Source organism: Tyto alba, unplaced genomic scaffold (genome assembly GCF_018691265.1).
Source record: "Tyto alba isolate M040663 unplaced genomic scaffold, T.alba_DEE_v4.0 Super-Scaffold_2, whole genome shotgun sequence".
Taxonomy (NCBI): Eukaryota; Metazoa; Chordata; class Aves; order Strigiformes; family Tytonidae; genus Tyto; species Tyto alba.
Genome location: NW_024881282.1, coordinates 57,924,866 through 57,943,429, shown reverse-complemented (window position 1 = coordinate 57,943,429; position 18,564 = coordinate 57,924,866). Strand labels below are relative to the sequence as shown.

The 18,564-nt window shown below is 36.8% G+C and overlaps 1 protein-coding gene across 3 annotated transcripts in view; it reads left to right on the top strand.

Moving 5' to 3' along the window:
* Positions 1–18,564, top strand: part of PPHLN1 (periphilin 1) — a 72,710-nt gene that overhangs the window by 5,416 nt on the left and 48,730 nt on the right. For 2 of the 3 annotated variants that reach the window (XM_042792088.1, XM_042792087.1), the window contains exons 3-6: positions 42–89; positions 1,179–1,270; positions 5,920–6,099; positions 6,986–7,047. In XM_042792088.1, coding sequence (XP_042648022.1) covers position 89; positions 1,179–1,270; positions 5,920–6,099; positions 6,986–7,047 — 335 coding nt within the window. In that variant the 5' untranslated portion in view covers positions 42–88. The remainder of the gene's footprint in view (positions 1–41; positions 90–1,178; positions 1,271–5,919; positions 6,100–6,985; positions 7,048–18,564) is intronic. The other variant, XM_042792089.1, reaches the window with a different exon arrangement.

The window sequence follows — 18,564 nt, the reverse complement described above, 5'->3', positions numbered from 1 at the left end:
TATATGCATTTTTTGCTAACTTCAGTTTTCTTTTTTTGTAGGTAATTGAATGGATCTTCAGAAGCAGAGCTGCTAAAACCGACAGAAAAGTAAGTATGCGAGTGTTTGTTGTTTTTCACAAAAATATATATCTGACTTAGTGCTACCTCTCTTTACAGTTAATAAACCCTTTTGTCATGTTGATTCCTAACATCTGTAATAATCAATATTTTTATATAGCCTCATAAGTCTATTTCCAGTTAAGTGTTTGTGAAAGTAGGTGATATTATATATTTCTCCTTCTAAATATGTCCTGCTGTTTCTTTTATTGATTATTTTTAATAGCTAGAACTACCACTGTGAAGGGAAACTTTTAAAAACATAATTCTAGCTGTTTCTTATCTACTTTCAACTATGTATGATACATAATTTGTCACCTTTATAATCATCAAAAAGGTTTGCAGCTCCTCAAGTTTGTGTTGTCTAACACAGCATGACTAGAATCTCCTATGTTGGGGGGTTTATTTCCACCAGCATTTAGTTACTAATTTTGACATTGAAAGTCACCTGTCCCTGGGAAGAGGAGTTTGTGTTCTGCTGGCTGCCAGTTTGAAATAGGAAAAATCTGCATGTAAAGAATGCCTTTCATTCATGTATTTAAAAACACAGAGCTTTGTACTAACTGAATGATGTATTGTGTTTTGACCTCTTTCCAGATGGTTGAGATGATGAAATAATTCAAAGTTGTTATATTCTGTTGAAAAAGTGAAAGTTTTCAATGTATTAAGTAGGAGTTGAACTCTTTTTTTAAAGAAAGTCCTCTATTTTAGCAGAGCAATAACAAAAATTGCTGTAAGGTATGTGTATATGAATTTATATATGCAGCTGGTATTTTCAATAAGCATATATTTAATTTGAGCTGTTTATAGTATCTGTAAGTCCTGTAATTATACTGAAGATATTGCACTAATTTCCAGTTTTTCAGTTGTTCTTGCACATACTGGGAGTTATTTTTGCTTGAAGTTCATTAATTACTTTCTATAACTAGATACACTTTAATTAGCTATTTTAAAAGTAAATCTATATACAGGGCTTGTGCATAATACATTATATTGGGAGAAGTCCAGGAACCTTTATTTCTATGGTTGTCTATTCATAATGAGTCTGGTTTGGGCTAATTGGATTTTTATTATCTTTAGTGGCATATCGAAGGGATGAGATGTGGTCTGAAGGACGATATGACTATGAAAGAGTTCCAAGAGAACGCCTCCCTCCAAGGATTCATCCTGATGTAAGTGTATAGTATGTTTCTTTAGCATTATACCATTATACTATGCCTGTATACCATGACTTGTACCATAAGGGCTGGATTTATGGACACACTTAAGTTCCTAGTATACTCCAAGTTCCATTCTTGCTCATTTAAGCCAAGAATCTATGAAATGCATCTGCACAGAGATAATGGGAGGCCTACAAAATTAAACTTTTTTTTTGATATATTAAAAGTGTGTTAGAATATTTGTATTTTGATTTAATGTAAGGTTTTCTGGTGTAAATATTTGTTATTACAGGATTTTTACAAAATCCTGGATAACCAAAGGGTTGTATTTTGTTGTATTTTTCCTGACTCTTTTTTTGTTAATACATCTTTGAAGTGATTTGAGGTGGTAAAATGACTCCTTTCAGTATTCTTGTCAGTGATGCAGTTTTTTTATTATGATGCTGAAAGTATAGAAGGAAGTGTTTATAACAAATGCTGAATATACATCTTTGCTAAAGAAATTGTGTTTTAGAGCCTTTTAAGGGAAATGCATATCAAGAAGAGTGTCAATTGGAATTCTACTTTGTAGGGATGGAGACTTCTACTGTATGTTATGCTTGCAAAAGCAAATGCAGATGCTATGCTTACTCTGCTGTAGAATAACTTTAGAATGCTTTTAGAAAAATCTCTGTGCCAAAGAGTTGGGTAAAATCATTCATTTTTTTACTTATCTCTGAAATCTCTAAAGAAGAAAGAAAACAGGTTGTAGCTTTGTCTTTTGAGCTATTACACCTTAAATATAACTTTAAGAATTTTTTGATATTTCTATTTACATGCTATGCAATGTCCATATGACAAAATAAATTTTCAGATACCTATGCCTGTTACCTGGCTTTTCTCTTAATTCTTTTAAATGTTGGAATAAAAGCCTAGCAGATCTAGTGTACGTTCTGGGCTCTCTCTACCATATTTCCAGCTTGTTTTGGAAGTGTACCAGTGTTGGTAACTTGGTAACTAGTTACATAGTCTTCTCTATTGAGTAGTGTATTAGCGTTTGGCTGCTCTGTGATATTTTTAACTCTCTTTACAGGTAACAACAAAATTTCTGCTTTTTCAGCAAACTGGACATAAGATAAGTTTGCATAGGGTATTTAGTCAGCTGCTTCTCCCAAATATTTATTAACAATAGGACATGAGAAAATGCAGAATGTATTTTCACAGAATTTTTTTTCTTCTTTCAATCAGTGCCTGACTTGACTAACACAATGCTAATTTAATTCAAGAATTGTAACAGTGACATTCCAAAATTCTTTTAGTCATCTTTCAAGCTGCCCAGGAACAATGCAGGGCATATGCATTATGAAAATTTACTTAACAATTTAAAAGATGTGATATACTCATTTCAATGCAAGAAGTAACTAGATAGTTCATTGATAGCTTTATATTACATGTGTTTGGAACTGGGCATAGAGTAACTAGAGTACACTGCTCATAATCAGTATTATCAATCTGCAGCAAAACTGTGGTCCTGAGGGAGCTGGTGGATGAAGTGGCTAAGCCATTAGCCATCATATTTGGAAAGTTGTAGTAGTCCAGTGAAATTCCTGCTGACTAGAAAAGGGGGAATATAATCCCCATTTTTAAAGAGGGAAAAAAGGAAGACTGGGGGAACTACAGGCCAGTCAGTCTCACCTTTGTGCCCAGTGAGACCTTGGAGCAGGTCCTCCTGGAAACTATGCCAGGGCACATGGTGATTGGTGACAGCCAACATGGCTTCATTGAGGCCAAACTGTGCCTGATGAGTTTGGTGGCCTTTTACAACAGTGTTACAGTGCTGGTGGATAAAGGAAGAGCAACTGATGTCATCTGCCTGGAATTGTGCAAAGCATTTGACACTGTCCCGTATGACATCCTTGTCTCTAAATTGGAGAGACATGGATTTGATGGATGGACCACTGATTGTATATGGAATTGGCTGGATGGTCACACTCAGAGTTGTGGTCACCAGCTTGATGTCTGAGTGGAAAGCACTGACAAGTAATGTTCCTCAGGGGCCGGTGCTGGGACCGGTGCTGTTTAACATCTTTGTCAGTGACATGGACAGTGGGATTGAGTTCACCCTCTGCAAGTTTGCCAACAACACCAAGCTGTGTGGTGCAGTTGACACACTGGAGGGAAGGGATGCCATCCAGAGGGACCTTGACGGGCTTGAGAGGTGGGCCCATGCAAACCTTACGAAGTTCAACAAGGCCAAGTGCAAGGCCCTGCACATGGGTCAGGGCAATCCCAAGCACAAATACAGGCTGGGCAATGAGTGGATTGAGAGCAGCCCTGCAGAGAAGGACTTGGGGGTATTAGCGGATGGAAAACTGACTGTGAGCCAGCAATGTGTGCTCACAGCCCAGAAAGCCAACCGTATCCTGGGCTGCATCAAGAGAAGTGTGGCCAGCAGGTCAAGGAAGGAGATTCTCCTCCTGTGCTTTGGTGAGAGCCCATCCGGAGTGCTGCGTTCAGCTCTGGGGCCCCCAACATAAAAAAGAGATGGACCTGTTGGAGTTGGTCCAGAGGAGGCCATGATGATGATCAGAGGGGGCTGGAGCACCTCCCTCACGAGGACAGGCTGAGAGAGTTGAGGTTGTTCAGCCTGGAGAAAAGAAGGCTCCAGGGAGACCTCAAGTGGCCTTCTAGTACTTAAAGGGGGCTACAGGAAGGATGGGGAGGGATTCTTTATTAGGGAGTGTAGTGACCCAGAGAAGCTGTTGATGCCCCTTCCCTGAAAGTGTTCAAGGCCAGGTTGAATGGGGCTTTGAGCAACCTGGTCTGGTGGAAGGTGTCCGTGGCAGGGGCATTGGGACTAGATGATTTTTAAGGTCTCTTTCAATGCAAACCATTCTATGATAAAACAACACCCCCAGTAGTTGAGCGAACCAGGGTCCAGTGTCTGTCTGCCTTACTGAAAAATGGATATGAAGCTCTTTCTGTCAGCTCTGCCAGGTCAAGATATTTGACAGGCAGTTTCTGTCCTTGTAGGCCTGTTCCATTGCGTCTGTGTCCACATACAGAGGTGTGACTTCTGAGTAGACAAGTAAAACAGACTTAATTTATTCAATCTGTGAACATATTTAGCATTTACTGATAGCTTAATACGTTGGAACTGAGACATGCCAATGATACCAAATGAAGTATGTCTTGTTTTAGAGAGCAAGAGGCTTCTCTTAACCTAAACCGGATGCTAATTAGGTATCAAGTGTAGATTGTAGTAGAAACACATGCTTTCAGATCCTGGTAAACAGCATGAAGTTGTAAGCACTTGGCACAATTCACTGTGAGTGGGTACACCTTGAGCTTTGATATAACCATACTTCTGAATGTCAGTATAGTTACATGATGGGGACTTCTGGGTAAGAATAAAGCAGAGAGCAGTTTTATTTTCACTTCAGAGTACATCTTTGTAAGATGCCTAACTAAAAAAAAAAAAAAAAAAAGGTGGAGCATGCTCAATGAGGTGAGGGTAGATCAAGCATTGTGACTGTGTATGAATGTGTGTGTAGTCTGTACTTTGCATCAGTGTGGCTGTAAACTGGCTTTGGATTGCCCTCTAGTGAATTTGTTGGGTGGTCTCTGAAATCAGAACTAGCTTTTTTTTTTTTTTTGCATGATAAATATTTAGCAGATTGTGAATTTAGTGATATTTCCTACAAAAACTGTGGGTGCGTTGGATTGTGGCTTTTGCTACTATTAATAAAAATGAGTTTGAATATCTTTCTTCCCCCTCCAAATTGCACGTGCTAACTCAAGTCTATGCATTTATAGCTTATCTTTTTAAGCACCATAGAAAAAATATCTTGCTAAAGGAAGAAGACTTAAAACACAAGGTCTTGCATTCATGTTTTTATTTGCTTTTTATTTGCAGTTGGCTTATATAATACTTGGTTCCAGAAATTTGAATTTGTATCTTTTGCAAGAGTGCAATTTCTGCTTAATAAACAAAGGATTTCTTAAAATGTCATGCACCATTTACCAATTCATTTGAAAGAAATATAATAAATTAATTTTGCATTGTAGCAAAAAAGCTATTCAGAACTTGTGTTAAAAGAAAAACTGAGTGTTAAAACTCTGTCACTTGAATCCTCAAATCACCTACTGCATTGTTTTGAGAGGGCGCTTATTTATTCAGATTAAGAACCAAGGACTGTCTTCACTGTAATCTCCATACTGCGGAGGATGTTACTGACATTAAAAAAATGGATAGTATTTTCAAATGGGCTCTTTATTTTACAGGTACTACAGCTGTGACTTCCTTTATTGCATTCCTAAGTTAATATAAATGTCTCTGAGAAATATATGTAGCTAATGCTTAAAAAGGCAAGTAGCTGATGCTTAGAAAGTAGCTAATGCTACTGCTTTAAACTTGCAAAAGAAACCGTGTTGAAAATTTTCTCCCTGTAATTAAACTTTTAACACCTAAGGATTGCATCTGAATGGTGTCCAATTAGATTGAATAAGTTATTCCACCATCAGACTGGCATTATTTTTAGTATTTCTTGTTCCCTTGTGCTATTTGAGCTTTAAGAGTTAGTCTCATATTTAGAAATAACTTGAGTTTTTTACTTTTGTGTATTTGCTACAGATTTCCAGCTTTTAAAAGCAATATGATTTTTATTTATTTTGTGGTTTAGGATGGTTACCATAGAGTAGTAAACATTGTGCCCAAGAAACCACCACTGCTTGAAAGACCTGGGGATGGGAGTTACAGTCGGTATGATGATTACAGTCACACTGAGTACAGGGACTACGAAGAGGGACGCAGTTTTGCCCACGAGCGAAGAAGTGGCCCTCCACACCGAGGTGTACGTAAGGTGATTCTTCTCGCATGTTTATGATGTTTATCTTCTTATTAATGCTTGAATACTGAACTATTAAAGTATTATTTCAAACAGAACGTTGCTATTACTGCTGTTCTCATAAACTGAAATGGAATGAATAGAAAAAAACATCTAGGCTTTGATAATTGCTTTTTTTTTTTTTTTTTTTTACAGTTACTGTGCCTCTAAGACTCTTATGATTATATGGTAACACCTGTTTGCTGCTGCTTATGGTTCCTAGCTATGCTGTTGACTTAGAAAAGGGCCCTTGTCCAGCTCTAGAAAGCTCAGTCTGAACTGGGAAAACAAAAGTGGCCAGAAGTCCTCTATGAATAGGAGGATTGCAAAATCTATTTAACAAGCACATGCAGCTTGTTGAATGTTGTCTACCTGTCCTTCTAATTCACGCAGTTGTTCACTTATTTAAATTCTGTCATGATATTGAATGCATTTTTTTTTTACCAGTAACTACGTTTAAGTACAAAATTTATGATGCCTCTGAAAGGTCATTACTGCTGCCTCTTCCAACCCAGCTGTTTTAACTTCTGTAATTTCAAGCTAGTGATAATTTACATTTCAGTGAGGAAAACTGATTTTTTTTTTTAGGTCAGGGCTCATATATATAGTTTGGAAATTTTTGTAGTTTTTATGTACAGCATTCCAAAGTTGCTCTCTTTACTATTAATAGAAGAAGAAAATAAGAGGTATTGGGTAGAGTGAACAAACTGAGAGGAACTTTGCTGTAAATGATTAATACCTTATTTTAGCCCATTAACTGCTTTAGTTTTGCAGTAAATAAGTGCAATTTGGCAGCTAACGGTACCTCACATCTGATGTGGAGGCACATGTCACACAATTGTTTTACATGTATGTTTTGCAGGATGACTCAGGATACAGATGGCCAAGGGATGATCATCCTATAAGTCGGCAGCCTGAATACAGGTATTTTAAGAATTTACAGGAGTGCCATGCATAGGCTGGAACTATCTAGGGCATTTTTCTTTATGTCAGAACAGTTTGTGAAGCAGGATGAAATGAGAGGGATGTGGGAAAAGGACATCTGTTGAAGTAGAAGATGATAGTGGAAAAGTGGATTATAGTTGTATTGTTTGAAATACAAATTAAATAAATAGTACAATGTGAAAGTCTCTATTTTAGCATTTGTTTAATAAGGATAGGAGGCATAATGATAGCATCTTTAGGATATTAGCCTGAGACTGTAAATAATTTAGTGCATCTCCCTGGTCAGTCATGCTTTTTACATGACTTCAGAGAATTCTTTGGTCTAATATTTGCTTCTGTGACTGCAGTACATTGGGGCTACAATACAGTGGAAAGATACCTGTGCTATTTTAAAGGTTGCTGGGGTGGATAATGGGATTATGAAGTTCACCGTAGCCTTGTTCTGACCTCTTTGTTTTTTCAACTGGACTGAGGAGTTGGTATTTCCGCCATATACTGTATTAATTTCTGTGAGCACTTCTTAGGCTGTACCTCAGGTTCCTATCTATGAAACGTAAGGAATAGTATTAAACAGTAGGGTGGTAACATACCTATGCCTGCAAGGATGTTTGATACGGGGTTATTTGATATGATAAATAAAGTACACAGGATAATGTTACACTCAGAATTTATGGACAAGGATGAAACTCACCTTAAATATTCAGATAAGAATTAATTGTTAGTATACTGAAATATTAACAATCTAATCTAAGAATGTTGTCTCGTGGCTGTACTTTTTATATGCCACATCCTGTATTTCTACTTATCAAGGTGTCTGCTATTATACCAGGCCAGTGTTTCGCTATACTTAATGGTTTTAGTCATAAATATCCCATTCTGCATGGAATAACTCCTTGTTACTGCTGTCTATATAAAACTATGGTTGTACCATACAAAGATAAGCAGAAGTTAACCAAGTTAGCTACAGACACGTGGTCAGTTAGAAAAATTGCTGTTAAACCTGCACCAAGGTAAAAAAAAGTTTTCAGGCAGGTCAAGAAAAGCTCAGAGCAAGCCTGACAAGCTTGCTCAAAGTCTCAGTCCTGAGGCCTTGCAAACTCCATATGAAGCTGTTAGTAGCAATGGTGATACAGTGCTACACTGTTGCAATAGGTGTCTGTTCCTTTGAATGTGATGATTTAGGTACAGCATAATTAGGTTATGTACTAACTTCACCATAAAAAAAATTTTTCATATGCCATAAAGGTCTGTGTGTACTAGACTTTTCCCAAAATTACATTCTTGAGGCTAGAAGCAACAGTAAAGGGTTCTGGAAAGTAGTATGTGTTTGATAGAAACTTGTGTAAAAATTCATACAACTTCCAACTTTAGACGAATCAGAATTGTTTAAAGCTGAAAAGAGAAAAAAAGATCGAGAAGACTTGAGGTAGTGCTAGGCAGCTTATTTTACACAGAACAAGAGTGGCACCCAGTGGTCAAAAAGATTGTCTTAAATGCACCCTGATTCCTTGCATTCAGAATGTGAGGATAAAATATAAGCTCGTGTTGTTGAAGGCTTTAAAAATGTCTGTTGCGTGGTAGGTGATAGTCCCATGTGAGTCTTTATTATATATTTCAGAATATGTAACTGTTATACAACTGCAATAACACTATGGAAGAACTTCATAAAGATACTTGGTTCAGTTGAGGATATGGGAATGTATTTGCAATTGAATGAAGCTCTACTGATTTATTATATAAATATGCATTAGCATATCAGAAGTTTGATTGTATGGGAAGAGTAAATAACCTTGGATGTAAAATTGTGTGATCAGACTGCTAAATTCTTGTAGCATTATATCCTTGGTAATAAAATTCATTATAATTTTTTGCATATTGCTCACTATTGATTTGTATAGTGGATCTCAACAGAGGAAATCGAAGTACATGGTATATCTTGTCTCCTGTGGTGAAAACACTAATTACTTTCCATTTCAAAGACATTTGCACTAGAAAACATGAGATTAAATAATTGTTATATGTAAAAATGCTTTGTCTTTGGAAATGATGAAAATTATTTTGGGTAAGTTCTTCTGGAGTACATATAATTTTTTTTTTTTCTTTGAGGTAGTAAATTTGAGATGTACTTAACCAGAAGTACTTCTTAAAAAATTGCATGGAACATGGCTAAAACATAGTACAAAGTTAGATTTGTGAAGCTAAAGACACTCAGGAGACTTGTAAAGTTAATGGGTTTTCATAGTCAGTACAGTGACTGTAAATTCTAAAAAGAATAGCTCATTTATTGACCTATATAATCAGTGTTCTTGAGTATTTTTAAAAACTCATTCAGCAGCTAAAAATGTGCTGTAAGAAGTTGTTGTCAACATTATGTTTAGCATTTCCTCTTAAGCATTAATCATTCACATCTTCCTGCTGTGATATTTTTGGCAACTTAACTGTTAAAAAGTAGTTTCTAACCTCTTTCCAATGTTTGTTCCCCCATCTTGTTTTGGATTGCTGAAAAATGTTTAATCAAGATTCTCCCAAAGTAAAAGAAGCTGCTTATCTGGAATATCAGAAATCCTTAAATGGTACAGAATTTAGGAGGGTGAAAGGTTACTATGTTGAAGAAACTGTCTGTTAAGGTTTTTTGGGAGTGTTTTTTTTTTTATCTTTGTGGATTTTTTTTTTCCTAAGCTTCTTGCTTTTTCCTTAAAAATAGGAAGTACGTACTTGCTTAGCAGTTGCATAGCTGTGGCTTGATCTGTGATGTGTCTGCTAACCAGCAGCAATTCTTCATGAGTGACAAGAGGATTGTTGAGGTTCTACCACTTGGCTTAGCTGTCTTTTTTCCTTGCCTTCTTTCTTCTTATGGAGTTATGCTCCAGTTTCCAAGCAGCTGTCATTTGGCAGTAGTCTATCCTTGAGCAGAGCATTACTGATCCTTCTGCTCTTTCCTTGACCACTCAATTTTTTAGAGTTGTTAGCCTTGTTTTATACTACGCTTAGTGAACAGCTCTTCTCCTGACCATGACTTCTTTATGGTAATATTTTTTATATGTAAAAAATAAAGTAATTCAGAGGATGTGCTGGGCATAGATTTCAAAATGAGTTCCTAGCCCTTTTTCTCCTATTCTCACCGAAGGAGTTCTTACTGGATTTGTGAACTCCAGGAACTGATGTGAATTGTGTAACCCTGCAGTTTTAGTTGGATCTGAAGTACCTCTTGGTTCAAGCCTAATTGGCATGTATAAAGAATTGCACATCAAAGCAGAATCTTTTACTTTGGAGAACAGAGGATTTTCTGCACATATGATGACAGTTTTAATGTCTTGGTCACTGATGCTGTGAGAATTGTGAAACTTGGGAATTATGAGAAGAGCGGAGATCAAATAACACATGACTTCTTTCTATGTTTATCTTTTACTGATGTTGATCACTTTTGGGGCTGTGTTCCTACTTGTCTTTAGTGATATATCAAACTAATTTATTCAAAGCACTCAAATTACTTTATGCGTGTCAGATTTTTTTGAAAAATTGCAGGGAACTGTACTGTTACGTGTTGAAGAACTCAAATTTTACAATACTTCTGTATGGGCTCTCAAAGCAATTGATTTTTCATAGAAGTTAATTTTTATGAAGTCAGATGAACTTTTCAGTGTGAAATGCTTTAGAAGTTTGTTAGCTGCTGTTCACTTTAGTCATACCAAATTTTAATCCTTTTGAGTGCACAGAGCATTACTTCATTCTTTTTTTTTCCAGCCAAACTGAGTTCATAAGATGTGAAATATGCAAAACTTGGCAACTTAAGATGGGTAAGACTCATCTTCAAAGAGAAATTACAAAATGACGCACTTGTAAATCCCAGCTATACATGCATTAAATTTGATCCTTAAAATTATCCAAGGTCCAGATTTTTGTAAAACAAGGTACTCTTTTTGTAGACAAAGTACTCTGCATCAATAGTAATGTTGGTTCATAAAATATAAACTACTGAAGCGGCTCACACAGGACATTTTTAATATCTCCTCTCAAGCAGTTGATAGAAGTTTTCCTTTGTTAATGAAGGAAACATTCTGCTACTACATGTGTTCTTTTGTTTATTGGTTGTTGGGGTTTTTTTTCCATGTCGTGTGTGAAATTAAGTAGAAGTCTTAGTCCAGTCTTTACTACTAACACATTTGTGTGTATAAACCAGATCTACTTATCTGTGGAGTGGACAGGAAATATTCTGTAGTAAAGAGAAATAATAAGAAAGTAATTTTGATGTGAGAAATGAAAGAAAACTGTCAATGTTGAAACTTCCTGTAAAATAGTGATCTGTGAACAACTAAGATTGATCAGACAGTTCTATATTTTGTTTTGGAAATCTTCTAACTCAATGGTACGTTACCTTTCCTCTGAAAATGTCACATGGCCTTTTTAATGTTAAACTTAGTTATCTCTTTAGGGTGGTAAAGCATAATATACTCCAGTTTTTGTAGATGCATAAACCTTCACAGTGAGATTGTGTTTACTGAAAGCCATGGAGAAAATTGGTAGCAAGGTGGGGGATAGGAGCCCAGCAATTGTGGCTTTCTGATATCTGCTTGAGCTACTCTTCCATTTGGTGATTCACACCTTGCAGGTGCAGTATCTGAGGTCAGGATGTTCCCTAGAGGAGTGGTCTGAAGATTGTACATTAAGAAGAAAATTGTTCTTTGGCAAGAATGGTTATTTTAAACCAAAGCCATTCATGAGAGAGTCTCCAGGGGTAAGTTAAAGGTCACTGACTCTTCTCTCAGTAAAGCAGGATTTAATATTGAGGGCTCAGATCTGTCATATGCCAAGGCAGTTATCTTTACAATATCACTGTGTAATCACCTTTGAATTACAGGGGGTAGCATGTTTCTCATCTGCCCTGCCCCTGTACATATTCTTTTAATGAATTAAACAGTGAACCTGTTTAAATATTTTATACTCATTTAAAACAGCGTATTATATTGTAGGAGGTCTTTACACTTTGGATTTAAGCTTTCTTGTAATGTAAACTGATCTTTGTCTTACTTATAGAAAAGAAACTTAGCCAAAGGGATTTATGGGATGGTGCTAAAAATGTACATAAGTCTGCTGTTCTCTTGCAATATTTGACAGGTCTTAAGGGATACCATACGAGAACCTCATTTTTCATTTAAAAAAAAAAAAGTGTGGAGGGAAATAAATATGGCAGACACCCAAAGAAAATGGTCTTGTTTTTCACAGAGATTGATAAGCAGATTTCTAATCATATTCATTAGCACATGCCTTTTTCTTTTAATAAATAAATAACTAAAATATCTGCCAGAACATTGAACCTCTTAGGTATTCACACGAACTGCTAGAGCAACTTGTTTATTCGTATATGAAATTACAGTTTTCTTATAATAGGTCATTGTGGTAGATTCATTATACCTGTATACAACTTGTCTGTGAAATCTGTAGTTCAGAAGACCCAATGTATTAGGCTGCTAGCTAAATTAGTTTACTTTGGCTTATCATATTTTGGAGGGGTGGAGGGGGGAGCTAGAACTTTTTGGAACAAGATAATAGGTAATCGATAACTCAAAAGTAAATTTTGGTTTACACGTAATATTTAATGACTTCATATTACACTTCATGTCTTATGCAGCAGTCTTACTGACTCAGTAGTTGCAACATTTTCTTTGAGGGCTGTTTTCTGCTCCACCACCTCTTTAACCCTTTTGTGCTTTGGACAAGCAATTTGTCTGCAAAATAAGATTTATGTTTTATAATTTGATTTTTGTTACTTGGCCAAAATTATATATGTCTAATTGTATTACTAATGCTTTGAGTACCTTTGGATCACAGGTTTTTATTTTGAATAGGTTTTAAGAACTTGAACCTTCTAATGCAGATACCACTTAGTGTTTTAAAACTGCCCTGTACTGATGGCTATGTATAGTTAAGAACAGTTCAGTACTGTCCACTGTTGCAGGCCAATGAATCGAAAGTTAAAAAGTTTAAATTCAGACAAGTCTGGTTTTGTTGTTGTGATGAATCTCTTTCCTCCATTTAAGTTAGAATCTCGAGACTTAAAACTGTATATGTGAACACTGTCTGTTTTCTTACCAAGACTAATATGTCAACCTGAATTTCTGCTGTTTTTTATGTTGGTGGGACCTGCTTTGTTTGTATCTAGAATTATACTAGAATTGTCATTCAAAGCAAGACTGCTGTCACTTCTGAAATATTTGTCACTTGAGAATGGGGAGGAAAGACTGGTAGACAGGGTTTCAACTGTAGAATTTTTTGCCCCCACCTTACAATGTAAAAACATGGGGAGGAAATAAAAATTCCTTTTGTTTTCAACTGTTTTTTTTTTTTTTTTTTTTTTCAAGTTTCAGCTAATTGTGGGGGTATTCTGTAAGTTGAATGTTGCTGTTACTGGCAGCTAGTTGCAGTTATTGAGTGATTGCTTTTAATTTTTAAATATTTTTCTTCACATAACTATTGACTGTGATTATTATGGAAGGCCTGTTTTCTTCTATTCCTTTGCAGAATTTCTTATTCCATAGTTAAAAAAAAAATTCTTGCTTTCAGAAATTGCTTACTGATGATTTTGTTTCTTTTAGGGGATGTCACAGAACTCTGATTTAATTGCTTATGCAAGTTCCATCTCAGGATAAGGACTAGTTCAAAGTCATAATATATGCTGTATTGATCATATAATTTATTTTTCTTTTAACCATTTCTCCTGATGAGCTCTTGAGGTCAGTGCCAGTATTTCTGAGAATGAGCCAGGACCCTGAAACCTCCCACAGAAGTCTGAGCTGTGATTTTTTTTTTTTTTTTTCTTTTTTTTTCTTCCCCCCTCTCACCCCCCCCAGCTGGTGGAAGACTCCTTTAACTGTTACTGGTAACAGAGGGTCTTACTGTTGTATTTCATTTTGGAATGGTGTCATGGAAGCTTTGTTTTTTTAATCCAAACATTTCAAAATTTCTCATATATGGAAATTATCAAATTAGCAGAACTTCCCACTATCTAATTTTTTTTTTTCCTGCTGAGCTTGTAAATATACAGCCTCATGCAGTAGAGCTTACCCTTTATGTGAAACATAGAACAGTTCTAAATCTTGGTTTTAACTCTGCTGAGAGCCATAAGAGAGAACTAGGTAAGCTTGTTTTTGAAAAGCATAACTACAAATAAGTAATTTCAGTCTGTTTCTGTGTGTATGGCATTTCTTATACTTTGGTCCCTTTCAAATGTTTCAGTTACTTTTAAATGTGGTCTCTATGTTGTGATTCAAAAGGACTGACAAAGTATTCTTTGGACTAAAGACAGGTTGTTATATTCTTCCCAAGGAACATTTTTATATTCCTAAAAATCCAGCCTGAATTATTCATAGAATCATAGAATGGTTTGAGTTGGAAGGGACCTTAAAGACCATCTACTTCCAACCCCCCTGCCCTGGGCAGGGACACCTTCCACCAGACCAGGTTGCTCAAAGCCCCGTCCAACCTGGCCTTGAACCCTTCCAGGGAGGGGGCAGCCACAGCTGCTCTGGGAAACCTGATCCAGTGCCTCACCACCCTCACAGGAAATAATTTCTTCCTTATATCTAATATAAATCTCTATCCTCTTTCAGTTTAAAGCCATTACCCCTCATCCTATCACCATGCTCCTTGATAGAGTCCCTCCCAATCTCTCCTTTAGACCCCTGTAAGTACTGGAAGGCTGCTATAAGGTCTCCCCTGAGCCTTCTCTTCTCCAGGCTGAACAACCCCAACTCTCTCAGCCTGTCCTTGTGAGGGAGGTGCTCCAGCCCCCTGAGCATCTTCGTGGCCTCCTCTGGACTCGCTGCAACAGGTCCATGTCCTTCTTAATGCTGGGGTCCCCAGAGCTGGACACAGTAGGGGGATGCAGAGCTGCTCCCGGTGGGGCCCCATGATTGCAGAGTAGAGGATGAGAATCACCTCCCTTGACCAGCTGCCCAAACTTCTCTTGATGCAGCCCAGGACACGGTTGGCTTTCTGGGCTGTGAGCACACATTGCTGGCTCATAGTCAGTTTTCCATCCACTAATACCCCCAAGTCCTTCTCTGCAGGGCTGCTCTCAATCCACTCATTGCCCAGCCTGTATTTATGCAATTATTGTTGAATAAAGAACAACCAGGTAGTAAATTCACTTGTAAATATTTGACAACAATTACAGTAAACACACCAAATTTGGTAACAAAAAACCTAAAAGTTTTCCTCCTGGTACTTCTCAACTGTTACGATGTGTTTAACTTGCTTTTGATCAAAAGCTATATTATGTTTTAAGGATCTATGTCTTTTTGTGTGTATAACTGTTTCCCACTGCAGTTTTTGTAAGGTTGTAAATTGTCTTATGAAATTGGTGTCATCATTTTTTTAACACTGGTGTTGCATGAGAACTGTTTACTACAGCTATTAGTATGTTACAATACACATGTAAGGAAAAATTCAATCGTGTGTGCAAACTCAGTTAAATTTTTTAGTAACTTTGATTATTTGCTTAAAACTAAGTCACATTTTGGGAAAATGGTTACTTTTTTCTTATCAATGATGTTTACACAATACTAATAAACTGTAAGGAGTTCCTCTATTGACAATGTATGATAGAGCAACATGCCTGAAGATTAGATTATGTGTCTCTGCACTGTAGGATCTTTGCTAACACCTCACTTCAAAGAAGACTTTAAAAAGCAAGCTCGCCTGGTTCAGTTTTATAGCTAGCATTATAATCAGGTGGTAGATGGTATCAAACTAGCAAGCCAATGCTACATTGGGAAATAATGAGGCAAACTCTCATGGATAGCACTTGATTATTCTGGAAAGGTTTCCTAACGAATGTATTGAAAAACATCTAGGTACTGAGAGACAGTGGGGAGGAAAAGAGAAGGGAGTCTCCCTTCAAGTCCAGACAACTGCTGTTGAGATGGGCACCTTAACTAAATCTCAACCAGCCAATAGTATTGGCTTAATGAATGTAGTCGTGGCTTTCTCAGGATGGGGAGTATTGTCACAGAGGACCTGTACATAATTTCCCTTAGGAAGGTAAATTCTTCATCTGTTAGGCTCCAAGGACTTGTTTGTTATATTTTGAATATAATAAACATTTCAGGGAATTGAATTCCCATTGAGAGAGGGTGGGAATACTAGGATGAGCTTTTCTTAGATGTTGTTCCTTCATGTGAATGTGAGTTGCTTCCCCCCCTGCCCCACTTAATTGACAAAATGAGATGTGCTGTAGATTTCAGTAGAGGAGAGGAAAAAAAATTGCTGTTACTTACAGCATAGGCATCCTTTTGTTAAGAACTTTGTTGCAAAGAGAAGATTTTTTGATATGCCATTTCTACCTACTGTTGTGTTTGAGTGTCTGAGGAACAGTTCATCAATAAATCAATTCCATGATCTCGTGCTGTTGGTGTTATTTTTAAAAGGTGATGCTATTTTTGCATGCTAACAGATTATTCCTAATGTTAGTCTTGACATTTATTCTTTATATATATTTGCATAACATACAGGGTTCTTTCCCTCATATACGAAGCTTTGTAGTATTAGTTTGTGAGTTGGTAACAAATGCTTTTGTTTAAATGGAACTGAATATTGACACCATGACATGCAACAGTGCTGTGTCAGCCAGCTGTGAAAATGTCTTTCTCTTCTGAAATATAACTATATACAGTTGCATTGTGTTAAATGAGATCCTAATTTACCTAATATAGTATGCCCAGTTAATTTTTTAAATTATGTTTGAGAGCATGTTTATGCAATTTGGAAGTAGAATGGAAAAGGTGTTTTAATACGTTGACTTAGAGAATTATAGAATGGTTTGGATTGGAAGGGACCTTTGAAGGTCATCAAGTCCAACCTTCCTGCAATGAGCAGGGACTTCTTCAGCTAGATCAGGTTACTCAGAGCCCCATCCAACTTGACCTTGAATGTTTCTGGGGGTGGGGCACCTACAGCGTCTCTGGACAGCCTGTTGCAGTGTTTCAGCACCCTCATTGTAAAAAATGTCTTCCTTAGGTCTAATCTGAATCTACCCCCTTTTAGCTTATAAACCGGTTTCCCTTGAACTATCACTACAGGCCCTATTAAAAAGTCTGTCCCCATCTTTCTTATAAGACCCTTTTAAGTATTGAAAGGCGGCAATAAGGTCTCCCTGGAGCCTTCTCTTCTGCAGGCTGAACAACCCCAACTCTCTCAGCCTGGCATCGTACAAGAGGTGTTCCTCTGGAGCCACTCCAGCAGGTCCATGTCTGTCCTGTGCTGAGGACTCCAGAGCTGGACACAGTACTCCAAGTGAGGTCTCACCAGGGCAGAGTAGAGTGGCAAACCAATTCAAGTTTGGTGAGGTAGTAAACTCAGTCTGTGTTCCACAATTTTTATCTTACTAGGCGCATTTTTGGAAGAATTCTGTACGAAGAATTCTGTACAAAGATTATTTAAGTAAGGCAAAGGATTATGTTAACAGAGGAGATTGACGTGACAAGCGATGAATTATCTTCTTCAAAAACTTTCTTTAGCTACTGTTAAACTTGTCTCTGTTAAACAGTATTCTGTTTAAGAATTTATCTTTGAATCTACATTTATTACTTACAGCCAGAACATTGTGTTTTCAGTGTTGCTTAGATATGTATGTCTATTTTTGGGGCAGGGAGAGGGAGGAGTATTTCTTTGAGTCTTACTGATGCTAACCAGCTACTCTAAAATTCTGCCAAGGGACCTGTTTTATTTATCATAAATAAATAAAAGTAATAAGTGCAGTAAAAATCTATTTCCACAGCAGTTTAAACCTATCTAAGCTGGTGCTATTCCAGTCCTTCCCTCTCCCTTGTACTGTTGCAGGTCTTTGTACTTTTCAATGAGCTGGTCCTGCATGCTAACCCACCACAACTAGATAGTTATCTACCAGTTTGGTTGCCTGAGAGAAAGTATCAATGCCAGCTTCCAGTGGAGTGGGAAAAGGGATTCAAGGAAGGTTGAGAAGATTAGGGTTGTAGCAGCACCACTCTGAATCAGTATGACTTGTCATGGAGGTGCACTCTGTTAACTGTTACTAAATCACTGAAATAACTGAAGGCATACAGTAGTTGCAGTGTGATTTTTAATACGGAATTTACCCAAATAGCATGGCTTGTTAAATATGTTCAAGTAAGTGCTATTTATAATATATAAAGGAAATGGCCTAAAAAAAAAGACAAGATATATTAATGTATATTGCAGTGATTGTAAAATGTAATCAAAGTGAAAGGAAGAAGCAAACTGACCAAAAAAAATAAAACAAAAAAATAGTTACATGGTTGAATGATTTATAAGAGGAAATGTCTGTCAACTTGGGGCTTTCTGATTTTGAGCAAACTACATACTTGACAGGAAGGAGTGAGAAATAAAGAAAAAAACCATTATGTACAATAAAATTTTTCTTCGTATATATATAATCTCTTATCTTGAGAGAAGTAAAAGCAGAGGTATTATGCTAAGTTTTCTTTTAAATTTCTATGCAGA